The sequence below is a fragment of the Microcaecilia unicolor genome, chromosome 8, assembly GCF_901765095.1.
Source record: "Microcaecilia unicolor chromosome 8, aMicUni1.1, whole genome shotgun sequence".
Classification (NCBI taxonomy): Eukaryota; Metazoa; Chordata; class Amphibia; order Gymnophiona; family Siphonopidae; genus Microcaecilia; species Microcaecilia unicolor.
Genome location: NC_044038.1, coordinates 167,067,666 through 167,084,048, shown reverse-complemented (window position 1 = coordinate 167,084,048; position 16,383 = coordinate 167,067,666). Strand labels below are relative to the sequence as shown.

The 16,383-nt window shown below is 47.0% G+C and overlaps 1 protein-coding gene across 2 annotated transcripts in view; it reads right to left on the bottom strand.

Annotated features, from left to right (window-relative positions):
• KLHL3 (kelch like family member 3) overlaps nucleotides 1–16,092 on the bottom strand; it is a 145,457-nt gene extending 129,365 nt beyond the window's left edge. Inside the window, exon 1 of one of the 2 annotated variants that reach the window (XM_030212861.1) lies at nucleotides 15,980–16,092. In XM_030212861.1, coding sequence (XP_030068721.1) covers nucleotides 15,980–15,993 — 14 coding nt within the window. In that variant the 5' untranslated portion in view covers nucleotides 15,994–16,092. Of the gene's footprint in view, nucleotides 1–15,643; nucleotides 15,879–15,979 lie in introns of those variants that run through there. The other variant, XM_030212864.1, reaches the window with a different exon arrangement.
• Between the last annotated feature and the right edge of the window lie 291 nt (nucleotides 16,093–16,383).

The following is a 16,383-nucleotide window of genomic DNA, read 5'->3' as shown; positions in this document are numbered from 1 at the left end:
GACCAATGACTGTGCTTTTTGGTTTTCTTTCGGTGCCCGTCATCGGCGGCAGCGATGAAGAGGAGGTAGAACCCCCCCCCCCCCCCCCGGCCTTGAGGGATCGGGTCTGACAGGGTTCGGTCCCGATGGCCCTAGGTAGAGGGAGTGGCCGGGGCCAATTGCCCGCGCGACCGCTCATCGCCGGCGGGCCAGCGGTACCTGTACTCCTGGGGTCGGTGCCGATTTCGTCGACATCGGTACCGAAGATTCGGCCGTCGACACCGATGCCGTCGAGGGGCCGGCGCAAGTTCCAAAAAGACGGTCCCGAAGAACTTGCCTCGCCACCTGTGTCCGCTTCCGCAAGCCAAGACACAAGGTGCACGTCTTGGTATTATGCTCCGGCCCAAGGCACTGGAGGCACCAAGTGTGAGTATCGGTTTGCGAGATCTGCCGGCCACACCGACCACACATCGACGGAAAAATCGCGTCGGCGAAGTCAGTCGTCGATGGTGGCAGTGAAAAGCACATCCGAAAAAAGAAACGACCGTGCGGCCACAAGGCCGCAACTAGGCGCCCCCGCGGCTAAAGACGACAAGGGGACAAACTTTTTTTTTTTTTTTAACAGAAGAAAAGGAAATAAGCACGAACGCGTACAAAAAGAGGAAAAAAAACAAACTTGTGGCTAGGCCGCGATCCGGTTTCCGGGGCAGACAGAGAGAGAGACGATAACACGTCTCTCTCCAGCGCGGAATCAAAAAGAACTGAGCGGGAACGGTCGCGCATGCGCGGTGGGCGTGCCCTGCGTGCGGGACCACCAGTGAAGTTTTGTTCCGGTTGGTGGGGGCTGCCGTGGACGTCAACCCAGTCGTGAGAACAAGCAGCCTGCTTGTCCTCGGAGAAACAGTGAGACTCCAGAAAAAAGTCTGTTACGGGAGAGAAGAATTCTAGCTTGTAACCTTCTCGCACCACATCAAGGACCCACTGGTCCGAAGTAATTCTGGCCCACTCTGGAAGAAACAGAGAATGCCGACCACCGATCTGTTCTCCTCCTGAGTGGACCTGTGCCCCATCAATGGGAGGCCCGAGAAGGAGCTCCCTGACGAGAGGGGGGTCCAGCCGGACACTTCTAGTTGTGAAAAGGACTAACGCTGTCCAAAACGAGGACACTGAAAGGCTGCATTGAACCTCCCCGGTGATACCGTCGTGTCTCTCTGAAACATGACCTCGAGGCTCCCTGCCTGGAAGTAGACTTGGGTCTATCCTCCAGAAGACGCTGAGATTTGGAATCCCCCATATCTTTAACAATCTTTTCTAGGTCTTCCCCAAAAAGCAATTTCCCTCGGAAAGGCAATTTAATGAGCCGTTGCTTAGAGGCCATATCTGCGGCCCAATGACGGAGCCACAGAAGACGCCGAGAGGAAATGGTCAAGGCCATGAGTTTGGCCGAAGCACAGACCAAATCATACAAGGCATCCGCAAAGTACGCCAGCCCAATATCCATCAGCGACATCAGAGGAGTTCCCGGCCTATCAGACTCCGAAATAGAATCCATGACAGAATGTAGCCAACTGAGACAAGCTCTAGCCGCATAAGAACTACAAACAGAAGCTTGAAGTGTCAAAGCTGCCACCTCAAATGCACGTTTTAAAGGAGGCCTCTAGCTCTGTCTTGCATATCCTTAAGTGCCACACCACCTTCCATTGGAAGAGTAGTCTTCTTAGTGACCGCCATCACCAGGGATTCCACCCTAGGTAGAGCAAACTGCTCTAAACAGCCAGCTGAAACTGGGCTGAAATCAACTCTTCAATAGCTTCATGTACCAGAAAGGCCTTAGAAGGTTGTCTGGTACTAGCCATCTTGGGGTTGACCGCCTGAGAAGCCGCAACCTCAGGGTCCTCTATATTCAGGGCTTCCAGCGCCTGAGAGATAAAGGAGGACAACTCCTCCTTATGGAAAATCCTCACGACGGAAGAGTCCTCCGGTTGGTCAATGAGGACACTGTCCTCCACATCCTCTACCCCCGTCTGCTCCGAGAGAGCCACCACAGAGGAAGCTGCAGGCGACCATATGCAGGATCTCTCCTCAGACCCCAAAGAAAGCCTAGGCTTTGTAAGGGAGGAGAAATCCTCTGGGGAAAAACCCCAAATCTCTTGGTTACTGCGACCGATCGAAAATGGCACAATAATCGCCAGGCTCTGGGTGGAAAAGCACGCTCTCGGTGGGGGGCCACTCCGTCGAGTCCCGCAAAATCAGCGCACCCCGCGCTGCAAAGGCCCGCCGCCGAACGCAGTTTCCCGCATCGGGAACAGCATTTTACCGCCTCCGCTGCCATCGCCTGTCCCCGAACAGGAATCCAGCAGGACTTACCCCGGACCGGGAAAGCGCGGAAACTGACAGCTGAGCCGAAGCTTCGAGGCAGGCTCAGACAAGCAGGCAACAGAAAACAGGACTTAGACAGCAGTAACACAAACCTGCTCTCAGCAAAAACACACTTCCCTGCACTTCTGTGTCTCTTTTAAACAAATTCTATGTTTTTTTTTTAAGTGAGGAAGCAGAAACAAACAGGGAAGGAAAGGAACAGCAAAAGCCTGTTCAGAGGGAATTTGAGGTGCAGCAGGGACCCAGCAACTGCGTATGCTGCCAAAGGGGACACCACCAGTCCGCCACCCCCGGTTCAAACTGGCCACCGGCCCAGGAGCACCCTCAGAGGCCTTGGGCCCAGGAGCTGGAGAAAAGCCGTCCACCACCTGCTGATACAGACATACTGAGGAAGGAGCTGGCCGCCTGGCATCACTGCCTTTAGTTTATCTCTATCTCCAGGCGGACTTAACCCACTAGTTCATGGATTCATCTGCTGCAAGTGACAAGGAACTACTGCTTATTTCTAGGATAAGCAGCATAAAATTTGTAACATTTAGACTCCTGAGGCAGACACTATTGCCGAAACACGGTGTCATGTCAGTCAATTTTATTCACTCGTGGAATAAATTAAATATCACTTTCTCTGCCTCCTGGGCTTCACCGGAAGAGTCTCGTTGGTCATGCTACTCCCCCTTCTGACCAGTTAAAAATAAAGCTTTAAGGAGGTCATTTTCAAGCTGTGCTTTGCACTCAGAAAAAGGCTTTCATAAATATTCGTACCACCCCCACTCAAGGCCCTTCCCTATGCCTAGTCCAACATCACCTCTTACCAGTGTCCAACATAATCTTTTTCTCCCCACCCCCTCAAAAGTGTCAACATCTTCCCTTCCCTATCCCCACAGGTCTTCAGCATCTCTCCTTCCCTAACCCCCCCCCCCCCCCCTCATCCTGGTGTCCAGCATCACCTCTTCTTCCCTCATGGCCACCACATTACCTCCTATCTTCGTGCCCTCCCTCTGAGGTTACTGCTGCAAACTATAACTGAGTACACTGGTAGCCTTTGAGCTCCATGTGCAATCCCTCCCTTCTAGGTTCTGCCCTCTCCAACAAACTTCCTGTTAGAGAAGGAGGGACACAACAGGCCTTGAGTGTGCTGAAAGAGCACTGCTCCAGCCACTTAGCCCATCTAGCGCTACAAGGCAGCTGTATATATGCAACATTACCTGGACTGAGCAGAGGCATTGCTGGGAGCATGGTTGCAGAGGTATACCATAATACTGCACACTTTTGAAATTAAACATATGTAACTGTAACTGGGAAAAGGTGACTAAAGTAGCAGATCTAATGCATTAAGAGAGACCACATTTTTCATGTCATGGTTCCATAAGCAGTCTGTAAAAGTTACATGTTTGAACTTCTATAACTTTTTTTATTCACATAAGACAACAGGGTTTGGACTGTTGTAATTACAAATTGTTTGCTCTAAAAGAATTCATTAAAACCTCATTATTTTTTTGTTTCTGGTGACTTTTCTTATTACATATATGCATGTAAATTGATCCAGAAATTGTGTGTGGGGGAGGGGGAGGTAAGGAGCAGGTAAAAATACAGAGACATTTCCCGAGGCAATCCTCAAAACAGAAGTGCATCAAACCCAACTACATAATGCATTGTGTATACCTGCACTTATAACATTACCCCCCATTAAGCTTATACTGTTGTAGGATAAGCCAAATAATAAGAAGGAAGGCTTCAGGAGACTACAGAAGAGTACAAACACACACAACCACACTGCTGCTACCCAAATCCAAAAATAAAAACCACAGAAAATGTTTTTTGCATAATCCAGCAAAACGTGGTAAACATGCACGAACTCCCTTTGCTAACAGAAATGTTACTGAAGATCAGTTATCATTGCTTTCAGTGTGTTCTCTCACAGGTTTTAGCTAAAGCACTGTGTAACTTGTGAAACTAAAATGTGCACTATGCTGTTACCCAAATGGAAAAAACATGCGGTTCTCTGGCAGCAACAGCTGATGTGCTTTCATTTATCACCCATAAAACAGATAAAATTAAAAAAGTCCCTGCCCTGTGGTGTCCCTGATCTCCCCTGCACTCCTGCTGACACATTAAAGAGAAGCTCAGAAAGGACAACAGCATGCTTCCTAGCCACTGCAAGGATGTGTCAAAATTAATCTGTTTTAAAGCATACACTGCAAACTGCTTATACAGCATTAATCCACGGCTTCTCTGTTAGCCAACTCATCCAGGCTTTTGGTTTCAAATATTAAATATATAGATAACAAAATACGAAACACTGACCATCATCAGTGGAACACCAGGTGTAACTTGTACTGGTAAGTTTTGATTTACTTTTCATTGAAATTCAGTGTCTTATCTGCCATCATATGGTTCTGCATGTCACGGAACACAAGCGAAGGTTGTTTTATGCTGGTGAGTTCACTTTAAATCCTTACTGCCGCTGTGGGGCAGAGGCGAGGTTCTGAGGCTTCTTCCTCCCCTTAGCTTTTAAGGTGCCTGTGCAGTGCAGATTTGATTTCCCGAGTGTTCACAAATTTACCTCAACTTTTCAAGGAGTTTCCTCTCCTTCATATCCACTTTTGTAATTATTACCTTCCAGTAATGGAATTACCATTTACCATCATTCTTTAAACTACAGCAGTGATGGGCAACCTTTTGAGCTTGGTGTGCCAAAATTCACCAAAAAAACCGAGCATAACTCGGGTGGTGTGTCACTTCAAGAAAAATCACTGCTACTAGGACCGCCCCCGGGCCCCCCTACCCGAGATTGCTGCCCACCCGAGGTCGCCAGGCCCCCCCTCCACCCGCTACTGGGCCCGGAACTAACCTTAAAGCCTCCTTTCACGTTGCAGCAAGCAGCAGCAGGGCAGACCTCTCCTCCTTCCTTCTGTGCTCCGCCCTCGCGGACGTTACGTCAGGCGAGGTCAGGACACGGAAGGAAGGAGTGGCCTACCCTGCTGCTGCTTGCTGCAACGTGAAAGGAGGCTTTAAGGTTAGTTTCCGGGAGCGAGGAGGGAGGGCAGACCACACTGCGGAGCCGCCGCATTTCATCGAAAATGGCTACGCGTGTCAGTGCTGACACGCATGTCATAGGTTCGCCATCAGGGAACTACAGTATAACAAATTAATATTAGTAGAAAAGGCCCATTTCGAAACGCAATAAAACAGGCGCTAGCAAGGGAAATTCCCACCCATCCTCCCTCCCTGCCGAGTTCCATACCCCCCCTCTCTCCCTCCCGAGTTGCAGACCCCCTCCCAGTTCAAGGCCCCCTTCACGTCCCTCCCACCGAGTTGAACCCCCCCCCCCTTGGCGTTACTGCCTGGCCCCCCTCCCCCCCCCCCCCGTGGCGCGACCCTCTGGACACCATCCTTTCATCCAGAAAACCTCCCCCGAAGCCTGTGCGTACCTCTGCTGACGGAAGCGAACTTCTCTTCTCGGCTGCGGGATGTGGCTTGTTGAATGAGCATCCGTTGAAGTTTCTGTTTGTGCGTCTGTCAGACGCACACACAGAGACTTGGACAGATACTCCTTCATCAAGCTACACCCCACAGGCAAGAAGAGAAGTTCGTCTCCGTCAGCAGAGGTAGGTGAAGGCTTCGGAGAAGGTTTTTCGGAGGAAAGGGTGGTGTCCAGAGGATCGCGGCAGGGTGTGTGTGTAACTCATTGGTAGGGGAGCGTGTTTCCCTACTCCTGCCTTTCCGTTGCGTTTCTTTCGTTCACCGAAATTGTTCCGCCCTCGACATCATCACGTTCGACACGAGGGCGTGACAGAGACATGGTCAGTGGAGAGGCTTCACCACCACGAAGTTACGAACCCTTCACGGAAGTGGGTGGAGCTTGGGGCTTCATTAGAACGTTGGGGTTGCGAATTATGTCCAGATGGGGCGTGGCTGAGGGCGGGTGTATGAGTGAGAGTGAGTGGTGCTGACAGGCTACAACAGTACAGGGCTTCAGTGTTTCCCTGCCACACAGTGAGCTTCAGAATTGGAGGTGAGAATTATTTATATAGATTATCACACTTACCAATGAACTGTTACTACAGCCATTATCCATTGCATAATACAGAGTGTATCATTTAATATCATTTAGGAATATAAAGTTTTGCATGCAAATAATTTTCCCCTGTGCAATCTCATTTCAATAGCAGGTAACTCACTTTTTCTTTTCCCATTAATACTTCATATGACTCAAAAGTTTAAGCTGGAAATGTAGGTCAAAAGCAAAACCTTATTTCAATTGAGAGAAAAATCTTTAGAGGGGAAAATTAACAGAAAAAGTTTCTATCTGGTATGTCATGAAGATGCAAAAAATAAGGGAAGAGAACCGTTTTGATACCTGTGGCCAGTACAGAAGGAAATTTGCATGGAGCCTTGGTTTGCTAGAACAGCATCCGCTGATGTCATCAAGGCAGGCTAGAAACTTTAATCCAAGACTTATAAGGTGAAGCTGCAGGTACATGCCCTAAGGAGCATGCCCAAAGGGGAAGAGTTGAAGAAAGGGCCAGAGAGGGAAATGGCGTAGAAGATCTCAAATTTGAAGTATTCATTGGCAAGTTACACTCCTCAAATTTATCATCATGGAAAAGAAAAGGAATAAAGCAAGGGACCCCCTCCTAGTGTTAAGGCCTGATGGATCAACGTGTTTCTCTCCTTGTAAGGCTTCAGATCTTGCCTGTGGAAGCAGTTCACTGTTTTCTGGAGCTTCTTTAAGCTCCTGGGCCATACAATGCCTTCTATACCTTAAAGACCTGAATCAGGAAAGAGGCATTTGGGCTTTCTTTAACCTCAGGAGCCACCTCAGAGAGAGAATTTTCCCCCACACCCATACTTTGGAACTTATAATCTCATGAGGCGCCACTTCCTTCAGCCATTTCTACTCCAAGTTCGGGACCACTCCAAAATGGAGATTAAGAGTTTTATGACATGGTTATGTAAATTTTCCAATGAAAACTATTTTCAAGCTAGATAAGACAGATAGCAAATTGGACCTCAAATGTCTCTATTGGAAGACAGGAGTGTAGCAGCCACTAAAAGATAGTGTGAATTTATGTTATCAATTAGAAGCTTTGGAGAACCTGTGTTAAGTAAAATCTTTCCACAGACCCATTTTCTTTCCCCTGCCATCTTCCCGAGACATAATCTGGCACCTGACTGGCTAGGGTGCCTGGAGGACAAGGTTTGAGAACCACTGCCTTATGCTATGTTTATCTTGTTGGGAAGACTGTATGGACAATATAGGTCTTTATCTGTCGTCATCTACTATATTACTATGAGTCCATTATCTCCACCTAAGGAGCTCATAGAGATTTTTAAATGATCTTAAATTGATCTCTCACCTGGACATTTGTGATTACATTTATGCTGATGACATAACCTTGTTAATCCCCTAACTTCCCAAATTTAAATCTGATAGAGACCTGGGTCTCATCACATCTTGTAAACTAAATAGGGAGACATTTAAATTCTCTGGTTAGGGAATAAACATTCTAAGATGATAAAAAAGAAAGAATTTAAGTTAATTTCTCCATTTTTCTTTCAAGGCATCTTTGAGAGAGCTGGGAATCATTTTTGATCCTTTACTAACTGTTCTGACTGGGAAATATTTTTAGAAGCTGAGTAATCGCCATCAGTTATTTTCATTTTGAACAGTTCAGACTCATAATTCAATATTGCAGGTCAACACAACTCGATTACTGCAATAGTGAGTGTTCATATGGGATGCACTAAGAAATTACCCACTAAACTACAATTACTTCAGCTTATTATGTTATGCTAGCAAATTTGAAAATAAAGATAAAATTACATCAGCCTTCAATTGAGGGCCAGATTATGTTTACAGGTCTAATTTTAATATTTTACAAGGACAAACCCATTTGGGTCATTCAATAGTTTGCCCTCAATCCATCTGATTATCTAGGCTTAAAGGAAATATTATATTATTCACAGGTTACGAAGTATGAATAAGAGATTACTTGCTTAATGTCTTCCCCACTGAAACGCCCTAGTAAAGAACAGCACCTGATCTGAGATTGAAAAATGATTACATGATATTAACAAAAAAAAAAAAAAGCTAAAAACATTTAGGAAATTTCTAATTTAGGGTTTAGGATTTTTTGTGTGCTTTAATGTGTATAACCTAGACATGTTTTAGACCAGGGTTTCTCAACCCAGTCCTCGTTTTTTAGGAAACCTACAATGAATAAGCATGAGATAGATTTGCATATAATGGAGGTAGGGCCTGCAAATCTCTCAAGCATATTCATTGTGGGTATCCTAAAAACCTGACTGGCTAGGTACGTCCCGAGGACTGGGTTGAGAACCCCTGCTCTATACTATTCTTTTGTAATTTGCATCAGAACATTCTGGTAATTCGCAGAATCAAAATTTTACATTTGTTTGCATAGCAGCCCAGCTAGCAAAGGTGTTCCCAAAATGCAGCTCCCTTGTGCCACAGATCTGGCCAACTATCAATTAAAGAAAATACAAGAGAGCACAACTCCACAAGGCCAGCATTAAAAAGCTGTTTTACACATTCTATGCCCATGGGAAAAAGACCTTGATAGACATATATCCTTACATCTGCTCCCAATTAGGGATCATGGCAGGAGAAAAAATATATATCCTAAATCGAAAGAGAGAACAGACTAATAAAAATCTTGGACAAAATTATGAAGACACCAGAGGCTAAAAAACAGTAGAAAGCACTTTAAGTTTCAAAAATATTTCTTTATTAAAAACAAATACCCAAGGTGGTCCATGTTTTGCCCAATAAGGACTGCCTCAGGGGTGTAAAACTCAAAACGGAGATGTAACAAATATACACTCCAAAAAGGCTGCGACACTGCTAAGCACTACGAAAAATGACAGCAGAATATGCACAGAGTACTCTCATTGCCAGGGCGCACTTTGCAAAATACAGATGTAACCAGTGCCCAACTTTGGGTATCATCTATAGAATCCCTCTCCCCATCTTTCTTTACCCTTCACTATCAATTAAAATTTTCTATTACGTATTGAGTTGACACTGTAAGTAGTATACTATCCTGCTTATAATCGAAAAAGAAAAACGCCTATATTGCGACCCAAATCGGGAGATGGGCATCTTTCTCCTGTGGGCGCCCAAATCGGTATAATCGAACGCCGATTTTGGCCGTTTCCAACGGCAATCCATCGCGGAAATGGGTAAAGTTGACGGGGCGTGTCGGAGGCGTGGTGAAGGCGGAACTGGGGTATGGTTATTGGCCCGAGGAGAGATGGGCGTCTTTAGCTGATAATCAAAAAAGGAGTTTTTACCGCGATTTTGGATGACTTTTTGGACCCTTTTTTTTTCACAAACAGGTCCCAAAAAAGTGCCCCAACTGACCAGATGAGCACTGGAGGGCCTCCCCCAGTGGTCACTAACCCCCTCCCACCAAAAAAAACCCACTTTTAAAACTTTTTTTCCAGCCTTAATGCCAGCCTCAAATGCCGTACCCACCTCCATGACAGCAGAATGTGTTCTATCCTGTGACAGCCTTTCCCTGGTTCTGATGTGGCTCTCGGGTGAGTGTGACACCCTTTCTGTTATGCGCACTGCAAAGTCACATCAGCAATGCATTGTGGTGGGTGTAGGGTATTGGGCTCCGTGATTCCACTAGCTTGTGGCAAATGCTCACGATGTTGGTAGTTGGTAGGCTCTACTCCCATGGTGCTTTTCCCCCTGCTTACTGGGTCAGAGTGTGCCCTGTTTTGTTTCCGGTAGTCCATGAGGTAGTGGTCATTTTTGTAAGCCAGTTTTAGATCCCTTTCACATTTTGCCACGTTACAGAACTTAGTTCTTACCTTGAATGTGGCTGAAAGAGGGCATTGTACACCATTCTGCCAGCTCTGACCTACTGCTCATCTCAGTACCAGGGAACTCTTTGCCAGTGGGGCACAACCTCTGATCTGCAGTTAACTGTGAGTAAGCGTGAGTAGGACGTTTTTGAGCTGGGCGTTTTTAGTTTCCATTACCGCTAAAAAAAAAACAAACGCCCAGCTCAAAAACATCCATTTTTTTCAAAAATACGGTCTGTCCCGCCCGCCTCTTCACATACCCGTTTTCGGACATAGACGCCCATGGAGATAGGCATTCACGTTCGATTATGCCCCTCCACACCACACTTTGTAGTGTTATTTTAATTATTTTTACTGCTGTAATTTGCCTATTGCTCACGTTTGATCTATTCTTACTGTACACCACCTTGAGTGAATTCCTTCAAAAAGGTGGTAAATAAATCCTAATACATATGCTCTCACAAAAGTACAGTAACGTAAAAGTGGCAGTTTCTGGAGGTCTCCCCCCCAACCCCCAGATATATACACTATTTGTCACTAGCATTTCTAGTGTTTTCTGCTGTTCTTCAGCCTCTGGGGGACTTTGTAATTGTATTCAAGAGTTTTATTAAGTAATATAAATCCACAACAGAATCAACACACTACCCAGAGAACCTCTTCTCTCCTGCAGGAAGTCAAGCCCACTACAGAGAAGAGTCGTTTCCTTTTCAGAACTGGGGATGGAGGAAAATGGAACAGAAAACAGGAATAAACTGGTTGAGATATTTAAACATATGCTTCAGATTGACTGAACAAGGGGCTCTGCGAAATACAGTCAAAAAGATGCAAAGATTAATACTGTGCCTCCCCCCCCCCCCCCCACCTGCTGCATAGCTGCATGTAAAAAAAAAGAGAGTCCCTATAGAACCGTAGCTTCTGGCCGGACCACCTTGTAATTTGTTCCAAAATAGTTTAAATAGCAGCAAGTAGCCCACACCATAAAGTAATGTGTTAAAACTGCTTGATCTTCTAAGCCTATTGAACAAACATGTTACACTTTCCACAAATCCTATATAATAATTTGCAACTCCATCTGGATGCCTGGGTTCGTAACACAGTTCCCATTGGTCCACCCTGGGGATGACGTCACAGGGCGGACCAATGGGAAGTGAGAGGGGAGGGAAGCCAGCACCAGCCACCGAAGGTGAGTACAGAATCAGGCCCCCCCGAGTTCCAGGACCCCCTACCTCCCTCCTTCCCCTCTCCTGCGAGTTCCACGGCCCCGCGTTCCAGGACCCCCTACCTCCCACCCTCCTTCAACTGCCGTCCGACTTCCATGCCCCCCCTCTCCTCCGAGTTCCACCGCCCCGCGCCTCCCTCCTTCTCTCTCTGTGGCCTCCGAGTGCAAGCAGGACGTGTGCGGCAGCCCCTCCCCTTCGTAAGTGCTAAGTGCCGGCTGTTCTTTAAAATTTTTTACCTCCTGGTCGGCTGGCAACAATGAAGTGGAGCAGGCAAGGCGCTTCAGACCGCCTTTGCTTTTGTTTCACCTGTGCCTCTGGTCCCGCCCTGCCGCAAACAGGAAATGAGGGCGGGATCAGAGGCAGAGCTTTAACAGAAGCGCAAGTGAAGGCAGTCTGAAGCACCGTGCAGTGCCGGCTCGACTTCACAGTTGCCGGCGGACCACAAGGTAAAAGGTTTTACAGAACAGCCGGCACTTACGAATGGGAGGGGCATCTACACACATCCTGCTTCCACTGGGAGGCCACAGACAGAGAGGGAGGAAGGCGCGGGGTTGTGGAACTCAGACGACAGTGGGTGCATGGGAGTGGAGGGGACTTGTAACTCGAAGGGGAGGTGGGGTCCTGGAACTCCGAGGGGAAGGGGGCTCGAACTTGGAGGACAGAGAGGGACGGATGCACGGGGGTGTGGAACTCCCAGGGGGGAGGGAGCGGCCTGAGAGAGAGAGAGGGGGGGGGAAGGAACAGCCAACGCAGGTCCAGCTGCCACTGACAGACAACAGGGGAGCATGGAACTCCGAGAACAGGGAGGGGGGCCTGGAATTCACATGACAAGAAGGGAGGCACGAGGCCAAGCTGCAACTGCGAGGAAAACCTTGCTAGCGCCCGTTTCATTTCTATCAGAAACGGGCCTTTTTGACTAGTATATTATAACCAAATCAGTGGTGAATCCATTCAAAGTTACATACACACCTCCTGTGAGCCCCTCCCTTCTCCCCCCTACCACATCTCTCCTTTCCCAGCCCTGCAAAGCCCTCATAATTCTCTCCCCATTCCCGCACCTTCAAATCACCTCCAGTTTTCACCCGGGCAGCACCACTCATAGGCTGCCTGAAACCTGCACCAGGGCTTTCTCTCTGAACCACCCCTTCTGACACAACCTCCTGTTTTTTTTGAAGGGCGGAACAGTTCAGAGAGAAAGCCCCACCCCCCCAGTGCAGGCCAGTACTGCTGGCACTGGCCAAGCAAAGACTGGAGGTGATTTTTAAGGTACGGGGGAAGCAGCAGAATGAGACCCACCCCCCCTGTTCAAAGTTCCTGGCTTCACCACTGAACCAACCAATCACCCTTATATGGAAGACAGGCTCAGTTCAGTGTGGGCGGGGCACCACTATTTTACAGAAGAAGATGCCTGGAGGCAGGAGCCAGTAGGCACTGCTCCTGGTATGGGTGGGGTCTGGGGGCAACTAGAGTGCCAGGGATTTGTGTGGGTGGAAGGAAGTACTAGACCACTCGGGAATCTTTTTATTTAATATCAGGGAGAGGACACTGGGAGGGTCGAGTTTGTGGGCATTTGTGCAGGACGGGACCAAAGCAAGAAGCAGTCAGGGGCAGAGCAATCAAGCTAGAGGTAGAGAAGGGATGCCACAACACGCTCACTCCTCTCAAACCCTTCCACACTGCCCTGGACCTAGAAAAAAAGTTTCCTGTGCTAAATACGCATGAGAATTTTTTATTTTTTTTTTAAAGCATGGCTGCGGGGTGGATAATGACCACATTATCATGCATTTAAATGTACTTTAATGCAGCCTGTGGTAATGGTTTCAGCGCAATACCCACACTGAAACCGCACTGATGCAAATCCGGAAATAATCGCGTGTTAATGCTTGTGGTAGTTCTGCACATCAGCCCTTAAGTTTGTACCAAAAGGCTATGGAGGGGTGAGCGCCTCACCCAAGATCACAAGGAGCAGTAGGATTTAGACTGGGCTTCTTGGGTTTTCAATCTGTTGCTCCAGCCATTGGCTACTCCTCCACTCACACACAAAATATTCCTTGCTTCAAAACACTTGCTCAGCAGTAGGTGACAATATCCCTCCCACTCCCTTGTGGAAGCTTTTGCAATGTTCAGATGCCAAAAGTACACTGCCATTGCTTCCACCAGAACTAATCGTATGTGACCCTGTACAACAGCGATAAAGCATGGCATTTGCTGGTTATCCGGAAAGGCACTGTGTATGAACTGCATTATTTCATTATATATAAGCGTTTAGATCTACGGGCAATTAAGATTTCCTATTCTTAAGGGAAGCTGCCTTGACATTTACAGAACAAAAACTAAGCTCCTACTGCAAGGAAATCATAAGTGGACACAAAACCAACACAGGATGCAACATCAGAGAAGGGGGGAGGTCATCTATTACAGCCCCATTGTTCCAAGTGCTGAATCTACACACTGCACTCCAATCAGTACTACCAGCATTATCGCTTCACCATAAGATACCAGAAACCTCACCAACAAGGCACACAAGCTGAAAATGTTACAGATCCTCAGTTGCCAAGTTCTGAGGGTAAAGGCAGAGATCAAGGATAGACACTATTACAAAAGAAAGGGAGGAAAAAAAAAAAGACAAGAAATTGTTCCAAGAATGAAACAGGGTACACCAGATGTTTTCTAGTGGTCTACCTCCTGCCAGATACTGTATACATGTAATTACTTCTTTGTCATCACAGCTTTTGTAAAAAAAAAAAAAAGCCATTTAAATTGGTGTGAAATTCAGGTCATTCGTATGGCTTGTTTATGAGGTTTCAAGTAAACATCAGATTAGGTATCTGTAGCTATTTCAGTCTTCTTTATGTTTTTCATTGACAGTGGTGGTGTGGGGTTTTTTGTTTTATTTTAGTTAATTCTAGAGACTCTTACAGTCCTGTGTCTTTTGGCACTTTATCTTATTCCTCTTATTTTATTAATATATATTTCATTTTCACGATACATTTAAGGAACCAATGATATACAAGGAGATTGTATATATTTATTCTGCAGTAGTTGTTTGAATACCTATCCATAATATGTGACCAACCAGGCTCTGTGTACATTTTAGATATTCAAGTACTCTTCCCTAAAACACAGGGTCCCCAAACTAACAACTGTAACACAATCCGCACATACACGTGTATTAAAGGCATTTCAAAATCAGGATTTGTCTCTCTGTATACATGAATCTTATGTCCTTCACAACAGAAACAAAAAAACCCCAGAAATTTTAAAACAAAACTGATTTACGTTTAAGGTGGAATAATACAGCAACTACACTATTTCACAAATCTCTTACAGTCATCCAAAAATGAATCGGGAGACAAATGTGCGGCTGCTCTCTCAAACACCGGCAGCCTTCACTACATATATACATATTCCTGCATACGGTTAAAATGTGTGGAGATAAAAACAACACACAATGACTTGATTGTTTCTGCTTGCAAACATGTGAACAAGTTTGTTTGTAACAGACTTTGGGGTCCTTTTACTAAGGTGTGCTAAATGATCAGATGCTCGTTATATTCCTACAGGCATATTATTTAAAGCGCCTTAGTAAAAGGCCCCCTTTGACAGTTAACATTGCTATCAAAGGGCAATAGAAAAAAAACAGGTCTCATGTGTCAAGAGTAGGTCAGTGCAAAGAAGTGAACAAAATATATATATCAGGTTGTGGGACTCTGGTTCAGTGCAGGTGAGGTTTGGATCCCAACTGCATTTAGCAATCAATGCGTTTCAATCCAGGGAGGACCACCCCAACCCTTAAGCAAGACTATGCAGAAGCCTGGGGTGCCAAAGAGCAGCTGAAATCAAAGCAACACTAGTTCCCAGTAACCCTCAAACCGAAAGAGCCGACAGGAGGTAATTTTACGAACACGATCAGCAGTTTCCAAATAACCTAGTTACCCAGATTATTGAGAGAGGGAAAGCATCGGGGTGATCAGGATGGGGGTGGGGAGAGGCCCTGAGCAGCATGGAAGATTAATGGGGCAGGAGAGGACTGAAGGTTTCTCTAGGGTGCCTGATCATTCTTGCAAGGGCCCTGTTCGCTAGACAAACTGCCCTTAAACGTCAGGGGAATGTGCACACCCTTATTTACGGTTTTGTTTTTCTTAACAATATTAATACAAATACTTGAACTACAAAAGAAGCTGTCAAGTGAGCCGCGGCGAGGCGAGAAGAAGTTAAAAGCAGACCTGTCACTGTCAGACACCTTCACTGCAAACACACACTCCACACAAAATGATCGAGCACAGACTTCGCAGTGGTAACTAAGGAACACGTTGAAAAGGGTTTGCCCGGTCTCCCGACCACCTGCTCGTGCGTGTGAACTCTCTTGCCGTTTGTGCAACGCTCGCGCCGGGGGGAGGTTACGCAGCACAGATTTGGAATTACACAAATGCAGGTCCAGCTCCGGCCACAAGTTTGTCGCCCAAAAGCTTTTCTTTGTGCTCGTGGCGGCCGCCGGGAAGCGCTTCTGTGCACCTCCCACGAGCGACGGACCGCGTGCCCGCAGGGCAGCACCCACCTACCTCTCCCCCTCCATTGTACGCAGCGACGTCTCGTGCCGCCCCTGCCCGGGAGCGAAGCACCGAGCACGAGACTGCCTTCCCCGCTCCTCTGCCACCGCCGGTTCGCGCTGCTCTTTTCCAGCAGGCTGCAGCACAGTGTTTACCCAGCGCGCCCTGCTGCAGCGCTTCCCCTGCTCCCTCCCACCAGATAGCACGCGCCCCACCTCCGCTACTGTACTGAGTCTCCTAGCAACGCCAGCTGTTGCCGTCTCCTCACGCCTTGGGAACGAAGCAGCTGCTCTTTTCGGCCCGGAGTCAATAGTAGCATTAATTGTACAAGGGCAGAGTATTATTATTAACTAGTAAAAAAGGCCCATTTCTTACAGAAATGAAACGGGCACTAGCAAGGTTTTCCTCAGTGTGTG